The 16,867-nt window shown below is 38.6% G+C and overlaps 1 protein-coding gene across 3 annotated transcripts in view; it reads left to right on the top strand.

The window, feature by feature from the left end:
- acot7 (acyl-CoA thioesterase 7) overlaps positions 1-16,867 on the top strand; it is a 61,338-nt gene that overhangs the window by 42,701 nt on the left and 1,770 nt on the right. For all 3 annotated transcript variants that reach the window (XM_038723783.1, XM_038723784.1, XM_038723785.1), the window contains one exon: positions 2,950-3,134. In XM_038723783.1, coding sequence (XP_038579711.1) covers positions 2,950-3,134 — 185 coding nt within the window. The remainder of the gene's footprint in view (positions 1-2,949; positions 3,135-16,867) is intronic.

Raw genomic sequence — 16,867 nt, 5'->3', positions numbered from 1 at the left:
GTAATGTAAAAATATATTGTAAACCAATATGAAGAATATGGATCCAGGAGGACGTTTCAGATGTGCGGCTGTTATTTCACCTGCATGTTCCTTTATTTTGTAGCCTTCTCTGGCTACTTGCTAATGCAACATTGCAATTTCCAGGAATAGAAAAGACTAATAGAAAAACCTTAACTCTACTCACGCAGGCTATAGCTAAAATAGCAAATTGGTTGCTCAAAGTTGCTACAATCCCGTTTTAGTGCACACAACATGAAGCCCAGGCACGGACTATCCTCAGAGCAGATTAGCTGTATCAAACAGCTCCTCAGAGATGGGACTCTGCCAGTTGTTCATGGTAGCTGATCAACTTTCTGCATAAATCAATTATTAATCATGAAGGTCTTTAAAAAATCATCCAGTCTCATCAAGGCTTATTTTTCATGTAATGTCATTGAGCAAGCACATTTCCCTGAGCATAATAAAGCTGTGCCAAAGATAGTTTACCTGAATGAGTCTGAACCTGCTCCTGGCAGTAACATGTAAAAACACCCAATGAGCTAACAAGGGAGAGAATAAATACTTCCGGTGTATGTGCTGCCTTAGCAAGCTGTATGGAAATAAATGGAGGGTTACTTTACTGTGCGTTATCCTGATTTCTTATACAGTCATCTTTTCACAATTCTTCACTCAGTGGGATTTTCATTATCACACTAACAAGATCCCAGGTTTGTGGGATCTTGGTAAGATCTCTGATAATGGTGATGTCATTTCATAACACCTATATAATAGAGGGGTGAGAATAAGGTTGGTAGGCCTAATCAATGTTTCTTATCACTCACCAAAAAAATCTAATTTAGAGCTGTCATATTTTCCCCAGTGCACAGAGAACTGCCTGACCCTCAGTCTCAAAGCTGAGAGACTCATGTTGGCTTTGGACAATAACATATGTAACTTTATATTGCTGAAGAAATACGAACCTTAGTGAGTTGTGTTCTGGCAGTGGCAGTTGTTTCTCTCTTCCTTGTTTGCTTCTGTGTTGTGCAGCCTCCTGCATGTGTGCATAAGGATCTCACACACACACACACACACACACACACACACACACACACACACACACACAAGAAGTCTGTAGAAAATGAATTTTCAAGGTCAGCCACACAAATATATTACAACAAACAAATTAGGTAACAGCTATTGTTACATTAGCTAATATTTAGTGATTACTATCTCACATTAATAAATAGATAAATAAATATGACTAATATAATTTTCAGTAAATTATTGACATGCTGTTGTAGACTTACACTATTTATTTCTTTTGATTTACTCAACATTTTACAATAATGACAAATGCATTTGCAGAAATGGGACAAAACTCACAGAAAAACAACAGATTCAGACTTCAGTGAGGTAGATCATCACATTGGGACACGACCAATAATTGTTCTCCACATTTCCTCCAGTCACAAAAACAGATCATTAACTATTCCAGCCTCTGAAAATCACACTAAAACATTCTAACAAGTCCTCATAACTAAATGACAAAGTTGGTTGTTTATCAGTACCTTTCAAACCAACCACATGTTACAAATGCCACCCCTTTAATATCTATGGTTAAGGCCTCGTTAAGTCTAGACAACATAAAACTACTTGGTTAAAGAAGGATTGTGGTCATGGTTAAGATTAAATAAAACATTGATGTCATGATTAAAAGAAATCAACGCTCACCAGCAGGAGGCTGGAGACAAACCGTGATATCTTGTGTCAAGTCACACACTTTGTACTTCTGCCTTATTACTGGGGGAGTACAGCCATTATTTGCATGACTGTGAGAGGTCTCTTGTCAGGAAAATGCAAACATAGGTTGTAATCATTTTAAAATACGATCAATGTTTTCTTCAAACTCCATGTGCGTGTATTTTTTAAGAGTTGCCTGCACGAGTTCAAGAGCTCCATCATTTCTAGCCTAATTCTCGTAGAAATTGTTTGCAGCACAAAGTTTGATTAAAGCCATTTTTTTCATTTTCCATGAACCTCTTTGATTATTTATGACTTTGACCGTTTTATAAGATCTCAGTCACATACTCGAGATCTGTTTCAGACTGCAGGGATAACACCTTCTCCCCTCGTTTCTATGGCAACAGCAGTAATAATAATACAGTACAGTCACATCAAAGAGAATAAAGAAACACATCAGCAATGCCCACTCCCCATTAGTTGACTGTTTTTTTTCCCACCTCTCTGCAGTGACACAAGGAGATAAGCACACCTTTTTGACGAGTCATACGTGTTAGATGGATTAGAAATAAAAAACCACGGTTGCACATGCTCTGCAGCAGGGCACATCATATCTCCTCTTAATGTGTGCGTCTAAACATTAACAGTAAAAATAGGTAAAATGATACTTTATTTTTACGTATTTTGACTAGCTTTTCTTTCCTACTTCAAGCACAACAAAAGCTTTATTTTGAAACGTCCTTTTTATTCATCTAGAAACCTTGCTGGAAGAGACATTGATAGGCTGCAGTTCTAAAATTCTTCTAGCCAGAAATCATCGGCCTGTCTCACTCTGCTGACTCTCTCGGTGGCACAGACTTCAAGAAATTCATGATGCAACAATGTAAAGTAGATTGCAAGAGCAGATCCTAAATTTTCCTTGGCTGACTATATGAGTATACCAGCTTATTTCATGTTCACAGTTTGTTTTCAGTGTAACTATACATGAAGGTCCTTAGTGTGATTTCGTAAATGATTTAAAATTAATATCATTGTTTTCAGGTGGTTTAAATCTTCAGTCATTTTGGTGTTTTAAAACTCTCTTGCAACCGTTGTGAAACTTTTAGTAACTCTGAAGGACAGAGTAGCTTGAATCATGATTTTTAAAAGTTGAAGCATTCTTGGAAAATATATTAAATCCAGATGAAAGGTGTTAAACATGTCTCTCATCTTTTTCCTCATCTCCCCAAGGCTGTGTGGTGACGGTGACGGGGCGGCTCACTTTTGTCAGTAACAAATCTATGGAAATTGAAGTGTTGGTAGATGCTACCTCGCTGGTGGAGACAGAGAAGGGGAAATATCGTGCTGTCTCTGCCTTCTTCACCTTCATCTCCCTGGACAAGGACAACAAGCCTCTGCCAGTCCCTCCTCTTAAGGTCAGTACCATCCAGTCTCTGCTTTCAAATATATGTTTGCTTATTAACTGCCTGAATGTAGAATTAATTTGAACTTATACGTCATTTTATATCCACATAGGGCTAAGCACACACAAGTCTTACACAGATTGAGAGTCAAACATAGATTGGTTGATGTGTCCACCAAGAATGGTGTACATTATTTAAATCCTTGGTTTCTTATTGCTTCAGTTTCGTATAGTGAAAAAAGGATTTTTTTCATGCCTTTCTGCTGAGGCATTACCTTTAAAGTCTGTACACCCCTTTTCAGTTTTATTTAGGATAAGCACTGGTAACATTTCAACAGGAAACTTTTCCATTGGCAACTTACCGAATAAAAACAGATCATGATATATATAATTTACTTTACAGAGCAGATGTGATCCTGCCTATTCTGTATTTTTTTAAAGTTAGATATAAAAAGACTAGCACTGTAATGACACCTGCTTCTTATTCAACTCCAGTGTAATTCATTACCTCCACCACTTAATAAATGTTATTTTCCTTTTAGTTTGCAGTGAAACTGAGCAAATACAAGTGGTGGATTCTTCATCACATCCCGATTTAATGTTCACAGACTCTGTTATCTCTTCACTTCTTATATAGTAAACCTGATAGTAATGTTCCTTCACTCAGTGTCACCCCTTATTTGGTAATGCTACACAAGTGTCTTTTCAGCACATTCAGTTATTTGCTATGTCTGCATATTATCCTTAAGCACTGAGGGCTGAATGCTAATATCTCTACAGCTTCCCTAGACATCTATGTCTGACTGACTCAGCACTTACTGTCAGCATGTAAACTGTGCGTGTTTACCTGCAGACTGGAGAGGGACGCCTGCTGTTTGTTCTGGCTCTGCAGTACACGATGATCCAAACCCTGTTTATATGCAAACACTGCATGCACACTCCATCTGTTTAACTCATCCTGATTGTCTTCGTGATGATCGCTTTAAAACACATCCAACGTTTGTGTGACTTTTCAGGCTACATCCACATTACTGTGTTTGAGATAAAGTCAGCTTGTCAGTGAGCTGGGGCTAGACGATAGAGGAGCCATTAAATCACATTCAAAGCACAAAGTAAAGGATTTACATGTAGTGGATTGCAATTGCTCTATTTTTCAACATTAATATTTACTTAATTTGAATGATGAAGAGTATCGCCCCAAATTTTGTGACTCAACCATTCATATTCTGTTTGATGTCTTTGGACATTTCTTGTTTGGCTGAAATGTTTTTTGGAAACATGATACCTTGCACAATATGGTATGAACCAGTTTCTGCATTGACTTAGTCAAGCAAAGTCTATAACTATGGGCATGGGCTGACTGGGAAGCATCAGTGAAATTTCACAGACCAAAAACCGATCATTACTCTCTCAAGTGCACACTTGTACAAAATTCAGAGAGTTTGCACCTGAACTAATCATTAAACTTTAAGTATGTGCAGAGCCAGCAATATTTTGAGAAACAGAAGTCAAGCACAAAGCTGTTGTCTGGGTTAACCTGCATCTATCCTCATACCTTATCTAAAATAATGAACCAAAACATGTAGAAAAATAATATAGTATGTACACTACAAATTGCTGTCTGTGTCTAACTCACCCTAAGATCTTAAAAGAAAGGTGACGCAGAACATCATGTCCTGCCGTGTTTCAAATAACACAAGCATACAATAAGAAATACACAAGAACAAAGCCAAGCTAGGCAGTGTGTATGAGAATGAAGCGCCAAAAAGGCTTGTGTTGTCATACCGCCAAGTGCTGCAGTGACCCATCTTATCATAAACAATCACACACACTTAAAGGTACAGTATCAGCCTTTAACTTCATGACACGTCTGTTTGAAAACTCAGCCAGACAGAAATGTGCATTAAATGTGTCTGCCTCATCAAAAGCGTCTCCCAATTTCCATTTCACAAAACCCTGCGTCTGGTTCGCCCATTGTCTGCCTCCCTCCATGCATTCATTACCTGGTTTTTCATCTCACACAAGCTGCTCATCGCTTTTGTTTTAATAGCAGGCAATTGCAGCCATGATTGAGTCATTGTAATTTCTCTGTTCACCTCAGATTTATGAAAAGAGAGGCTAAAAAAAATATCCTGGTGATTTTAATAATTCATCCTCCACACTATAAATGGAAGTCTAAATGGAGCCTGGGCTGCCAGGGTTCTGATGTGGCATGTCAGATAAACAAGGGCAGGAATAGAAAAAAATGTCTGTGTCTGCATATGTTGGAGAGAAAATGTTGGCCAGAGATACACTATAGACAGACTTTATGTGTTTCAGTGTAAAAGAGTAATAAGACAAACAAGGCTCTAATGCATGTGTAGCTTTGTGTGTGAGAGAGTGGGCTTTGCATGTGGATGTGCACGTGCTTGAACAGATCACTGAGCACAAATGCGTGCGTGTTTATTTATATGAGCGAGAGAAAGAGGATGCGCCTCAATCAGGGCTATTTCTGCCTCTATAACTATTTACTGAGGGCTTAAACACGGCATGAGTTTGACCCCAAATGAGGGGGGACCCATTCAAACCTACTTATCGATGTCAGTCCCTTAGTGTATAAAAGAGAGGTGTCACATGCAGGAAATAAGCTTTAACATGTCAATCCAATTAACACCTGAATTTCCCCAAACAGTGGAGAAGGGACTGTGAGGGATGGAAATACACCGATCACATTAATTAGCCTAGTAAGCCAGATAATACAGAGTTGAACAAAGCCTGACAAATATTTGGCCTTCCATTTTAATTTTACCTGGGGCCACTACCACCATCGAGTATTCTAAATAGTCCTATCAAATTGCATTTATATATGTGTTTGTTTTGTTCCAAAAAGTAAAAGTTGAAATGATTAACAATAAAAAAGAATTTGAGTGACCAATGAACTAAAGCAATGGTGACATTTTCTGAATAAACCCCTTTAAGGATATTCAGTTCTGTTAGTTTGCTTACAGGTATAATAAATTCTGTTCTCTGTGACAACAAAATTCCCCCAAAGGTCATCTTTCAGGCAACATACTACTTTTCTCCTCTGTGTTAACATGGCTGGTTACACAAAATGTTTCTCATGTCAAGATTCATTTACAAGCTTGTAGAGCTGGAAATCTTCACTTATCAAACAGCCATTTATTTTTAAGGGAATGCACCAACTTTTTTTCTGTCATTGTATAAGAAGAACACTGGTTTTGTTTTCTGTATATAAGTACTTGTATATTCAAGAAGATCTTAAGTCATTTGGCGTGGTATTCCAACGCATTTTTGGCATTTTGTGTGTCATTTCACCGCCGTTTAAACTTCTGTTATGCAGAAACGGCGCCCCATTTTACAGTTACTGTCGCAGGTTCAGCGTGTGTGGGATATAAATAGCCATGAAAGTCCGACACTAAGGTGGTGGCAGGGTGTTCAGGTGGATAGTAAGTTGGTCCCAGACCCAGGAGACCGGCGTTTGGTTCCCGAGTGAAACAAGAATTAGATAACATTAGCTTTAGCTTTTTATTTAGGTGAAAAGTTATCATGCAACATCGTTAAATTTTAAGTAGCTAGTTAGCTAGCTAGCTAGCGATGCTAGCATTGACCATCTTGGCAGTGCGAAGTGTAGCTGAGGCGGGCAGAATGAAGCCTAGCTGCTGAACCAGGTAGTGTCTCGCCACATGAGAGGGCTACAAATGTCAGCCTGTAGGTCTGCCAGTTTACTTTGGTTCAGACAAAATTATTTCAACAACTATGGAATAGACTAACATGATATTGTGTACAGACATAGTTCCTATACAGTGTATTCCAATTAGTTCGATGAGCCCTAACTTTTCACATTTGTGGTTTTGAGAATTTGACTTTTTTTGACTTTGAAATCTTTTTTTAATTGATCGCCTGAAGTGTTGAAAATCACGTAAATTAACTCAATCTAAGGCGCTTTGGAGAACAGTTCACCAACTTTATGGAAGCCCAGATATGGTGTTCTTACATGTAGGGCTGGGCGATATGGCCAAAAATGTTATCATGATAAAAACATTTCATACCATTCCATATCAATAATTATCATGAGAAATGTAAAATAATTATTTCTTTCAAGTTTAAAGGCTGATATTTTCTCCTGAGTGAAAGATGAAGAAATCGGAAGGTTAATTGTGGTTTTAAACTTTTCTTTATGGTCAGAACGTGACAAACACTTGATACCACACAGTGGATCACTTCACAAATCTGAGGTAGAAGATTAAAAAATCATTCAGATTTTTTTCAGACCCTTTTCCTCAACAAAATAAATATCTCAATTGAAATATTAAGTGCTAATTCGTTTGTGATTCAAATTAATTGAATCAAACATTTATTGAAGATATATTGAAGATTTCTTATATTGTAATATTGTTATTGAAGAAAATTATATTGCGATAATTATCATTATTGTTTTATTGCCCAGCTCTAATTAAGTTTGCCATTTCACCCAAACATCTAAAACTAGAGCTGAAATATTTATTCATGCTTCCATTACCTGCAGTCTGGACAACTCCATCTAACAAAATTTCATGTAAGGATTAAATGATGACATTATATTCCTCCTCTACTTTGTTTCTCTGGTCATGTGTTCCCCACAAAGTCCTTTCACTCAGAAACATAATCACTTACACAATGTTTTACACAGGATTTGCACTGTAAGACATTGGTCTTATTTTCAAAATATTTTTGAGTACGAGGCTCTCCTCCTTCTCTTCTTTAAAGTATTCATATTGTCACTGAACATTGAGCTTTCACTGAATCCATCATTTCAGATTTTGTTCCATAAATAGCCTGATCGAAAGGACAGCGTCTGCTATTTTTGACTGCAGGTGCTTTCCCCCCCATTCTCTCATCCTCACTTTCAACTGAGTGAGCCTGCTGGGTTTACTATTTTTAGACTTTCCTGTTTTAGCTCAGCAGGGGGTTAGGGACTGTGTGTGTGGGCTGTCACTAATGCTGTCACCACAGCAGACTGTGGGTAACACTTAAGTGGGGAAAGAGGACAGGATGAGCAGAAGGGAGAATATCGTAGGGGATGCCTGGCCTCTCTGCAACAGTACCCTTGAAAAGTACTGAAATAATATATGCGCATACTGGGCCAGCAAAATGCTTGAAAATGCCTGCAAGCGCCTTTGACTAGCGTATGTCTTTGTTGTATTTCTTGTTGTATTTCTGATGATTTTAATGGGCTAGCAGTTGCCTCAAGGTAAAAAGAAAAAAAAAGGCTGGACCAGAAGGTCAGCACTTTGCATCCGCAGCCAGTGGCCAGTGCATACTGAATACCAGCTGGTGGAAGGATGTGTTTGTAATGTCGTTACACTCGGCAGAGCCCGGGTGTGGATGTGTGTTATGGTATGAATGAAAAGGTGGTTGTTGCTCAAAACTGTGTGCACATTCAGTAATCCTTCTATAGACACATAAATGTTCAAATAAGTGAGCAAACAGTTAAAAAGCAAATTAATTTCTGGTGAACATATAGTAGGTTTGTTCCTCGTTACATCTTCTTTGCTGTTTTATTACTCTCCCTTGTTGTTCATTGTTTTATCATATCCTACCTTCTATTCCATCTCTCTCTTCATCTCACACTCCTTCTGCCTCTATTCATCTTTCTTACCCACCTGGCTTTCTATCCCACCCTCTCCTTGCTTTCCCTCATTTATCTTCTTTTCTTCAGATCTCCCTCCTTCCTTCTCCTCCATCTCCCCTCTGCCCTCCCTTCCTCCCTCCTTGCTGGCAGAGACTCAGCTGGCCTCCCTTGACATGAAAACAAGCCCAGTTGTCATGGCAACCTCCTGTAGTCCACATGAAGTGATGCACATTTATTTTTAGATGCCTCCCATTCAAGACAATCATCAACGGGTTAACGGGTACACTCGTGGCAGAGTTGAAGATATTTCTGACTCTGTGGTAATCCAAGACACGACACAGAGAACATACCGTAATTTATTCTCATTGCACCTCAGTCCATGCATCTGTAAAGGGCAGCTAATTATTAAGTTTATCATTATATCATCTTCATAAATATGCATAGAAGGCTATAATATTCTATAGTCATAGATCGTGATTTTAATTTCCTATGTATCCTATAATGACCCTCAGAAGTACCAAATAAGGAGCAGGCAAGTTCTACTTTATTACAGTATTACAGTAGTATTTGTAATTTGAAGCCTCTAAGCAAAACATAGTTATAGCTCACTGAAAATCACTTCTGTCTTGCTTTTCTTGAAATTTGTGTTTTGTCCCATTGTTGAATGAGTTTTTCCAGATTATGATTGGGGTCCATTCATTTCTGTAAATCAGCTTCAGACTTGAAAGTTGCTTGAGCAAGGCGGTTTAGTTCAGTGAATAGCTAGATGACCTGGTCATTGCCTTGTACTGCATTTGAAAGCTAAGACATTTGAAAAATCCAACTCCAGCTCATTGTGCTGCTTTGCAGTCAGAAGATACAATATGAAGTCAGAATACATCAATACACAAATAAATGGTAGCTGTCTATTGAAGCTGTATATATCATTTTGTCACTTATGCAACTATATTGTTGCTGAAACTGTGATTAAGCCCATATTATTGAATAATTTAGGATTATTGCTTTACAGGCTGAACTACAGACAGAAAAACTGGCAGCATAAAATATGAATCATGACAGAACGAACGGATTCATGGACTAAGGATTTGTTTTATGTCTACAAATAAAACACCTTTCAACATTGTCTAAAATGTCATCCTTTTTATCTGAGTGTATCTCTCTCCCTCTCTCTCTCTCCCACTGTCTGTGACATACACAAACATAAAGGTTAGCATCCAGACTCATGCTAGTCCAGATGGTTATTATTTTTCTTCAGCCAGTTGCTTACAGCTTAGTGCCACTGTTGAGACACTGGCATTTGGCGATGCCCCTGATGCCCCGTGCCCACTCCAATAACAGCTTGTGCCAACACAAAGGAACCCCTCTGGCATTTTGCTGGCTTTGTCCAAAGAGTCCCTTTTACAAGCCATGCCCCTTTTCCAAGTTTACACCATTTGGCTTGTCACACTCTAACTGTCCACCTAATGGACGACCATAGAAGATGAAACAGCTGTCCGTTTTACCTGATCACCCAGGGCTTTGAGGTCTGACTTCATCTTGGATGACATTCAAATTGATGATCACATGTGTCCCAGTTTTTCAGATTACCATTTATTTATTTTGTAATGTAACAAATGTGTTTTTCTTAGCCATTGTAGTAGCATGGCTATAGGGATGGAAATGTCAGCCTGTAGGTCTGTCGGTTCACTTAGGTTCAGACGAAATTATTTCTTAAACAACTGTTTAATCGACTGACATGACATTTTGGACCAACCTTTATAGTTCCCATACAATGTATACTAATCACTGTGATGAGCCCTAACGTTTTATATTTGTGATTTTGTGTAAAATGTCAACAACTGTTGAATGGATTGACATGGAATTTGGTAGAGGTATTCCTAACTGACTAATACTCAATACCAATAGCAGTACTTTGGTTTATTACTTAATACTAACTAATGACATTCCCATTCACCACAGCTGTACACTACGCTTATTAGAAAATGTTTGCATGCTAACATGCTAAACTAACATCATGACCATGGTACACATTATACCTGCATCTACATTTTAGCATTATGACTGAGAGAGCCTATTCCAAGTTCCAAGCACAATTCCAAGCATCACAGAGCATAGGCATTGCCAAACCCTTTTTATTCGGGCACGTGCCCCTGTATCAATGTGCTGTGCCCCAGTGAAATTGTCAAGACCCCTCGCCGTCGTTTTTGGACGTGTAGGGCTTTGTGGTCATGTTAGCAACAATTGGCAACGTCCAGTGTCGTGCCGAAAAGTGATCCTCCGCCGAAAACTGATGTTTGGTAGGCCTATGTGTAATATCTTTGTTTATATTTGGAAAACAGACTGTAGCCTAATTAACATGACTTACAACTTAGTAATTATTCTTATGAGTCTGTATTATTTTAGGCCTACCAACCAATCCACTCTTTTTTACCTGTTAAAATACCTTTAAATGGCCAATACAACTCATAAAATGCAGTATTTCACTTACCAAAAAATGATTGAAGCCTTTTTTGTTATTGACTGAAAGGTTATTTCTGCCCTGAAATTAGTTGATTTCATTCAGAAGAGTTATATTTGACAGATTATAGCTCACCTAGTACTTTTTACCTCTTAAAATACTTTTAAATGGCCAATACAACCCATAAAATGCAGTAGGCTATTTCACTTGCCAGAAAGTGATTGAAGAGACATACGTTGCAATGTCCGGTTACAATTTCAAAATAGAACTACTGGTTGATTTGAAAAGGCAGTTTGTTACGATATGAAAAGTCGCAAAAACCGAGTCATTGTTGAAAGCGAGTATTTACAACGTTGATGAGGGGACTAAGAGGGACTATCCTTCTGTGCACAAGAAGAGAAAATAACTCAGTGAGAGTGACTTTCAGGAACAGCGGTCAGGGAAACTTGTGTTCTCTCCTCTCAAAGTCTGATGTGAGCAGGTTCATGTGCAGCTGCAGTGAATCTCTCTCTGTCTGTCTTGCTAACCCAGATGAGCAGCCAACGTGCAACAATGTTTCTAAATTGCAGCAAAAAAATGAAAAAGATAACCATAAACGCATAAACATGCAGTCATACGCATATGCACAAAATTAAACTTGCCCATTTCAGGACCTTATTGCATTCCAGCAGCAACATTAGTGGGACCAGTCCAGACACAGATGTGATGACATTCCTCATAGGCACACATCATTTTAAAACGAGACAATAATTATTTGTCTCTCAGTGAAGGTTTAGTTCACTCAGTTATCTCTGGACTAATACAAGATGGAAAGCAGTGGATTCACATTGACTATTAAAATGTTGATTAGCAGTGCAGACTGGGCAATATGGATGTACATCTTTAGTGGATAATAAACATCACATATGCATGTCATAGTAGAAATAGTATTTTCCTTTTGAAAATGTATTAAAGGAAACCTGGGGAGCCAGTTTGAATGGGTACTGATATTTATAATTTACAGGGGCTATGCTGAAGTTTGTCAGTAGTTGCTGGATCATAAGCCAGTACAAGCTGATCCAAATCAAGTACAAGCACAAACCGAGTCCAGACGTTTTTAGATGGTCACACAGACCCAGGTGAAATACATGCAGCCTCAGACAGTAAAAGCACAGCCAGCAGTCTACAGGCAGCATCAGATACAAGCAGCTCAGACCCTAACGGAGGATTGAGTTAGTGTGCAGAGGTCCATTCAAATCAGCAGTGGTGTTTTCTAGAAGTTTCCATTCAGGTTTATTGCAGAGACAGGCTGTTTTAAAGGAGAGGTAGAAGTGAGAGCACTGCAGTGTCAGGTGTGACTATGCAGCAATGGCAAATTGTTTACATGGCTCACAAGTCAGGCAGAATTTTTCTTTGGTGGTGACATAGGTGTGGGTGCTTATGCTCTGGTCAAAGCCCTTTCTGACATGACAGCGCCAATATTAATGGACTAAACAAGGGAAGCTGGTGAGGTACATACTTAGACATTTCATACAATCAACAAAATATCAAAATCATAAATAAAAATTAACATGGGGAATGTGTGGGTCTGTGCCCCACTAGAGCTCTATGTCTAGCAAAGCCCCTGTCACAGAGTCTCTAACTTGGCTATCTTGTTCAATGCGGAGCCATTGTCTTTTACTCAACTTGTGCAACGAGTCATTCTTGCCATGAATGAACTGTTACACATACAATTACTAGAATTGCAAAGAAATATTGTACATGCACAATGTTCCATACAAAGATGAACATACACTGTGAAACACAAGAATCTCCTCTGCTTGATCATTATCACATGATAACTGCATCTGACAATTTTATATATTATCTATTATTGCATCCTATGCATGGATTAACTGATTGTAAATGTCAAATGCAATACAAAACAGTGCAAAAACATTACCACAATAATCTATGTCATATCAGTTTTAAGTTTAACTCAAGAAAAAGGGACAAGCTGCTCTCATGGTACAGAATGCCTCATATAAGGTTTATGAACCAAAACATGGTAGCCTAACTGTTGCCGTGAGTGTAATTTTTACAAGTTAAGGCAGAGTGCAGAAGTTTCTTTTTGCCTGAAATCTAAAAAGCAATGGTTTTAGAGACATTCAAATTGAAGACACTATAAAAACAAGGGTGACTGCTTTTTGTGAGGTTGATAGGTTCTGCATCAGAGAGTCACCAGTTGTAGTTGATGATCCTGCATAATCATAGTTATTAGACTGGAGCCACTGTGGGAATGCCAATTACACGGGGACACCAAAAGGACATTTTGAGCCCGGCATTGAATTGTCTCATTGAGTTATGCAAATGTGATCTGCATGAGCGTAAACATATGCATGCACACGTGCAGCCTAGTAGGAATGCATACAAAATATAAGCAGGCCAAATAATTTGCACACATTGTCATACACATGGACAAAAATGTAGAAACACCAGTATTAAGTGTCCAAAGAAGTTTAAATCAAGGGCAACTGAACTTGGTTGAAGATACTGGAAGATGTTCTGAACTGAAGAAGCCACTATCTTCAACCAAGTCCAGTCCAGTTGCCCTTGATTTAACCCTCTTTGGCTAATTATGACTTGGGTGACTGAGAATCTTCACACAGACCAGTATTAAAGGGTAATTTCTGTATTTTTAAACCTGGGCCCTAATTTTACAAATTATTTTTAGCCACTGACAACATCATGGAAAGGATCACTATGAGTGACTCCCGGTGACACCCTGTGTGTTTAACAAGAAGTTTCGCTCAAGGACAATTCTCGCTCTGCAATTTCGTGAGAGGCGAGTTGTTGTAGGAAGACAACAGGGGAAATGTGAGTCAGAGCTGGAGAGGGGAGATTGTTGTGTTGGAGTAATATTAGGAAATAAAGTTTTGCTAGCAGCTCTTGTATGTAAAAAAAACAAAACAAACTCCACTCCCTCGTTTCCATAACTTCTGGGCATAACTTCTTTTCAGACTGGATAAAGCAGTTTTCCACTGATAATCTAAAGGACAGTTTCTTGGAATAAAAAATAACTGACACTTGGTTCTTTTGTTAATTTTGTTTGGCCAGATGAGATAAGACTGAAATAATTTTAACAGACTATCTCCAGTATATCAATTGTCAGTGCTTACATGAACCTGTCCTTCAACCAGTCGGTCTCACATTTTCTCCTTCCTGAATCATCTGTTTTATTTGCCAGAACCTTTAGAGGGCCAATATCTCATATTGCTATTAACTGTCTTCTTCATTATCAGTAGTCAGATGTACCGTACTGTTCATTTTAATTGGCCTGTTCATTAAACCATCTCAAGCTGTAGTTCACTGTGGGTTTAAAAGTATAATTAAATAAAAGTCCTCGGGGACCTGAGAGAAGGAAAGGGACATGAGAGGTTTGAATGAAAGCAACAATGAGAATAAAAGATACATTCAGCCTGAAGACATTGTTAATAAACATACCACACACTTCAAATTGGTGCATTTTACTGCCACATGGATTTGTATTTAGACAACAGAGTGTGAATTTGTTTTATTGGATCGCATCTCTTTGTAGTTGTGGTGCACACTCTTGATGCATTGATTTGCATCCCTGACTTTGTCTTCTGACAGCACATTATAGCCAAACACGTTGGGCTTTGCATCAATACTGCCCCTGAAGCTTCATGTACACACAAACTCACAGAGGTAAATGTTAAAATGCTTGCTCTTTACCAACCTATAACAAATCTAACAGCTGTCTCTAGAACATTTTGTTGACTTTTTATCATGTTGAATCCTTGTATGAAATACCTTTTTGTCGTCTGGACTACAAGAAGATGCAACAGACAAATAATTTTAAAGTGATTACTTTTTCTACTGGTCAAAAATAGTCCCACCTTCTTACCATTTTTGTTTTGTTTTATTTTGCTGTGGTTGGATGACTAGAGTACTTCTGAACTATGTTTTGAAATATTAACTAATGGCTCACTATTACTGTTACTAATTTACATGAATGGATAAAGGTATTGGATCAGAGTCTGACAACTGGTAACCATTGGTAACCACTTCAAAAGAAAATGTTTGCTTTCTGTGCAGTGATGAAGTCCGACAAGCATGATTTTACTATTTCACTTGTTATATTATATATATGTTATATTGTTCACAATATACAGCACTCACTTAAATATGTTAGTTATGGGGCACCCTGGTGTTTGTCTATGTGTGGCCCTGCAATGGATTGGCGACCTGTCCAGGGTGTACCCCGCCTTTCGCCCGATGTAAGCTGGGATTGGCTCAAGACCCCTGCGACCCTGTACGCAGGATAAGCAGTTGACGATGGATGGATGGATGGATGGATGGATGGATGGATGGAGCACCCTGGGAGCTCACTTATTAGAACACATACCATTAAGGCAAAGTTCTTACTGCAGTAGCCTGTGTTCATTTCCAATCCAGGGCCCTTTGCTGCATGTTTATTAGGAAAATGCACAGTGAGTAGCAATTTTGTTTGTAAGAACTTCTGTTCCCCTCCCCCCAACCCCCTTAACAACACAAAAGTATGTGAAATGCCCCTACAGGTACTACACTATTTTACATTCACACACTTAGAACAAGATTCCACAGTTGCTCTTTGTGTACATGTTTATGGATTTGGACTGTTTGAAAAATAGATTGATAGTTTGAGCAGCATTTTCTATTTGTGTAAATGTTTGAAAATACTCGAACCGTGGTGAAACTTGGTCTCTCTTTAAAAAAAAAAGTCAATGAACTGGAATTATCCATTACTTTCTGCAGAATTGCAAAGCAAAATTGACTGAGCAATATGTTGACAGTTATATAACCAGCATACAACAAACAAATAAATACTACAGCTGTATGCTCCTGAACCTGCTCTACATAAAAAGATATTCCCACTGGTGTTGTGTTTGTAGCTCAGTGTCATTATTTTAATATTCTCATCACATTTGAGTCGTGACCTCTGGGCTTGTCCCTGGCTCGATGTTTTGTCATATCTGTTACCACCCTGCTCTCTCCATAAAGTTAAGGTGCCATCTGTCAGCTTTGCACCCAGAGTGCTGCTGAGTGGCAGGTGCTCTTGAATCTGCCAACCACCTGGTGTGTGCACAGCAAAGAGCCTCTATCTGAACATGCCATTTATGCTAGTAGTCACCTGTACAGTAAATTTACATACAAAAACACAAACATATATTTGGTACATTCTCACATACAACAGATGAGAGAGTGGGAAAGCAGGCAGCACCATAAAAGTAAGTGTTCACGCTGTCACCGGTGCTGGCGTTGTTTAAGTCACAGGGTTGCCGGGCAGTCTAATTAAACTGTGCAGACTAGCAAGTGGTTCCTCCCACAAATCAGCAGCCAAACTGAGCTAAGTGAAGGAGAAAGAGAATAATTGTTGCTACACAGAATTGAAAGTCCTGCTCAGAATAAAAACATAAGTGAAAAAGTGATTCAAAGCAGCTGTAAATCCAGGGGGGTTTCTCAGAATTCCTGGGTGTGATGGTGCTATCTGAGCTGAGCATGAAACATGCGAGGACCCTATAGAAATGCAAGCAATTATTTTTTCCAAATGAATCACGAAACTTTGCACAAAATTCAAGCATGGTAAAAATGTACATGTTATATGGATTTTGCACATGGACGTGGCCAAATGGCTTGCTAGAGCCCCACTGAAAAG

This window comes from Micropterus salmoides, unplaced genomic scaffold, assembly GCF_014851395.1.
Source record: "Micropterus salmoides isolate LMB-PRFRI ecotype aquatic unplaced genomic scaffold, ASM1485139v1 Ms_hic_scaffold_16, whole genome shotgun sequence".
In the NCBI taxonomy this organism is placed as follows: Eukaryota; Metazoa; Chordata; class Actinopteri; order Centrarchiformes; family Centrarchidae; genus Micropterus; species Micropterus salmoides.
The sequence above is the reverse complement of the archived record's forward strand: the minus strand, read 5'-3'. Positions and strand labels throughout refer to the sequence as shown.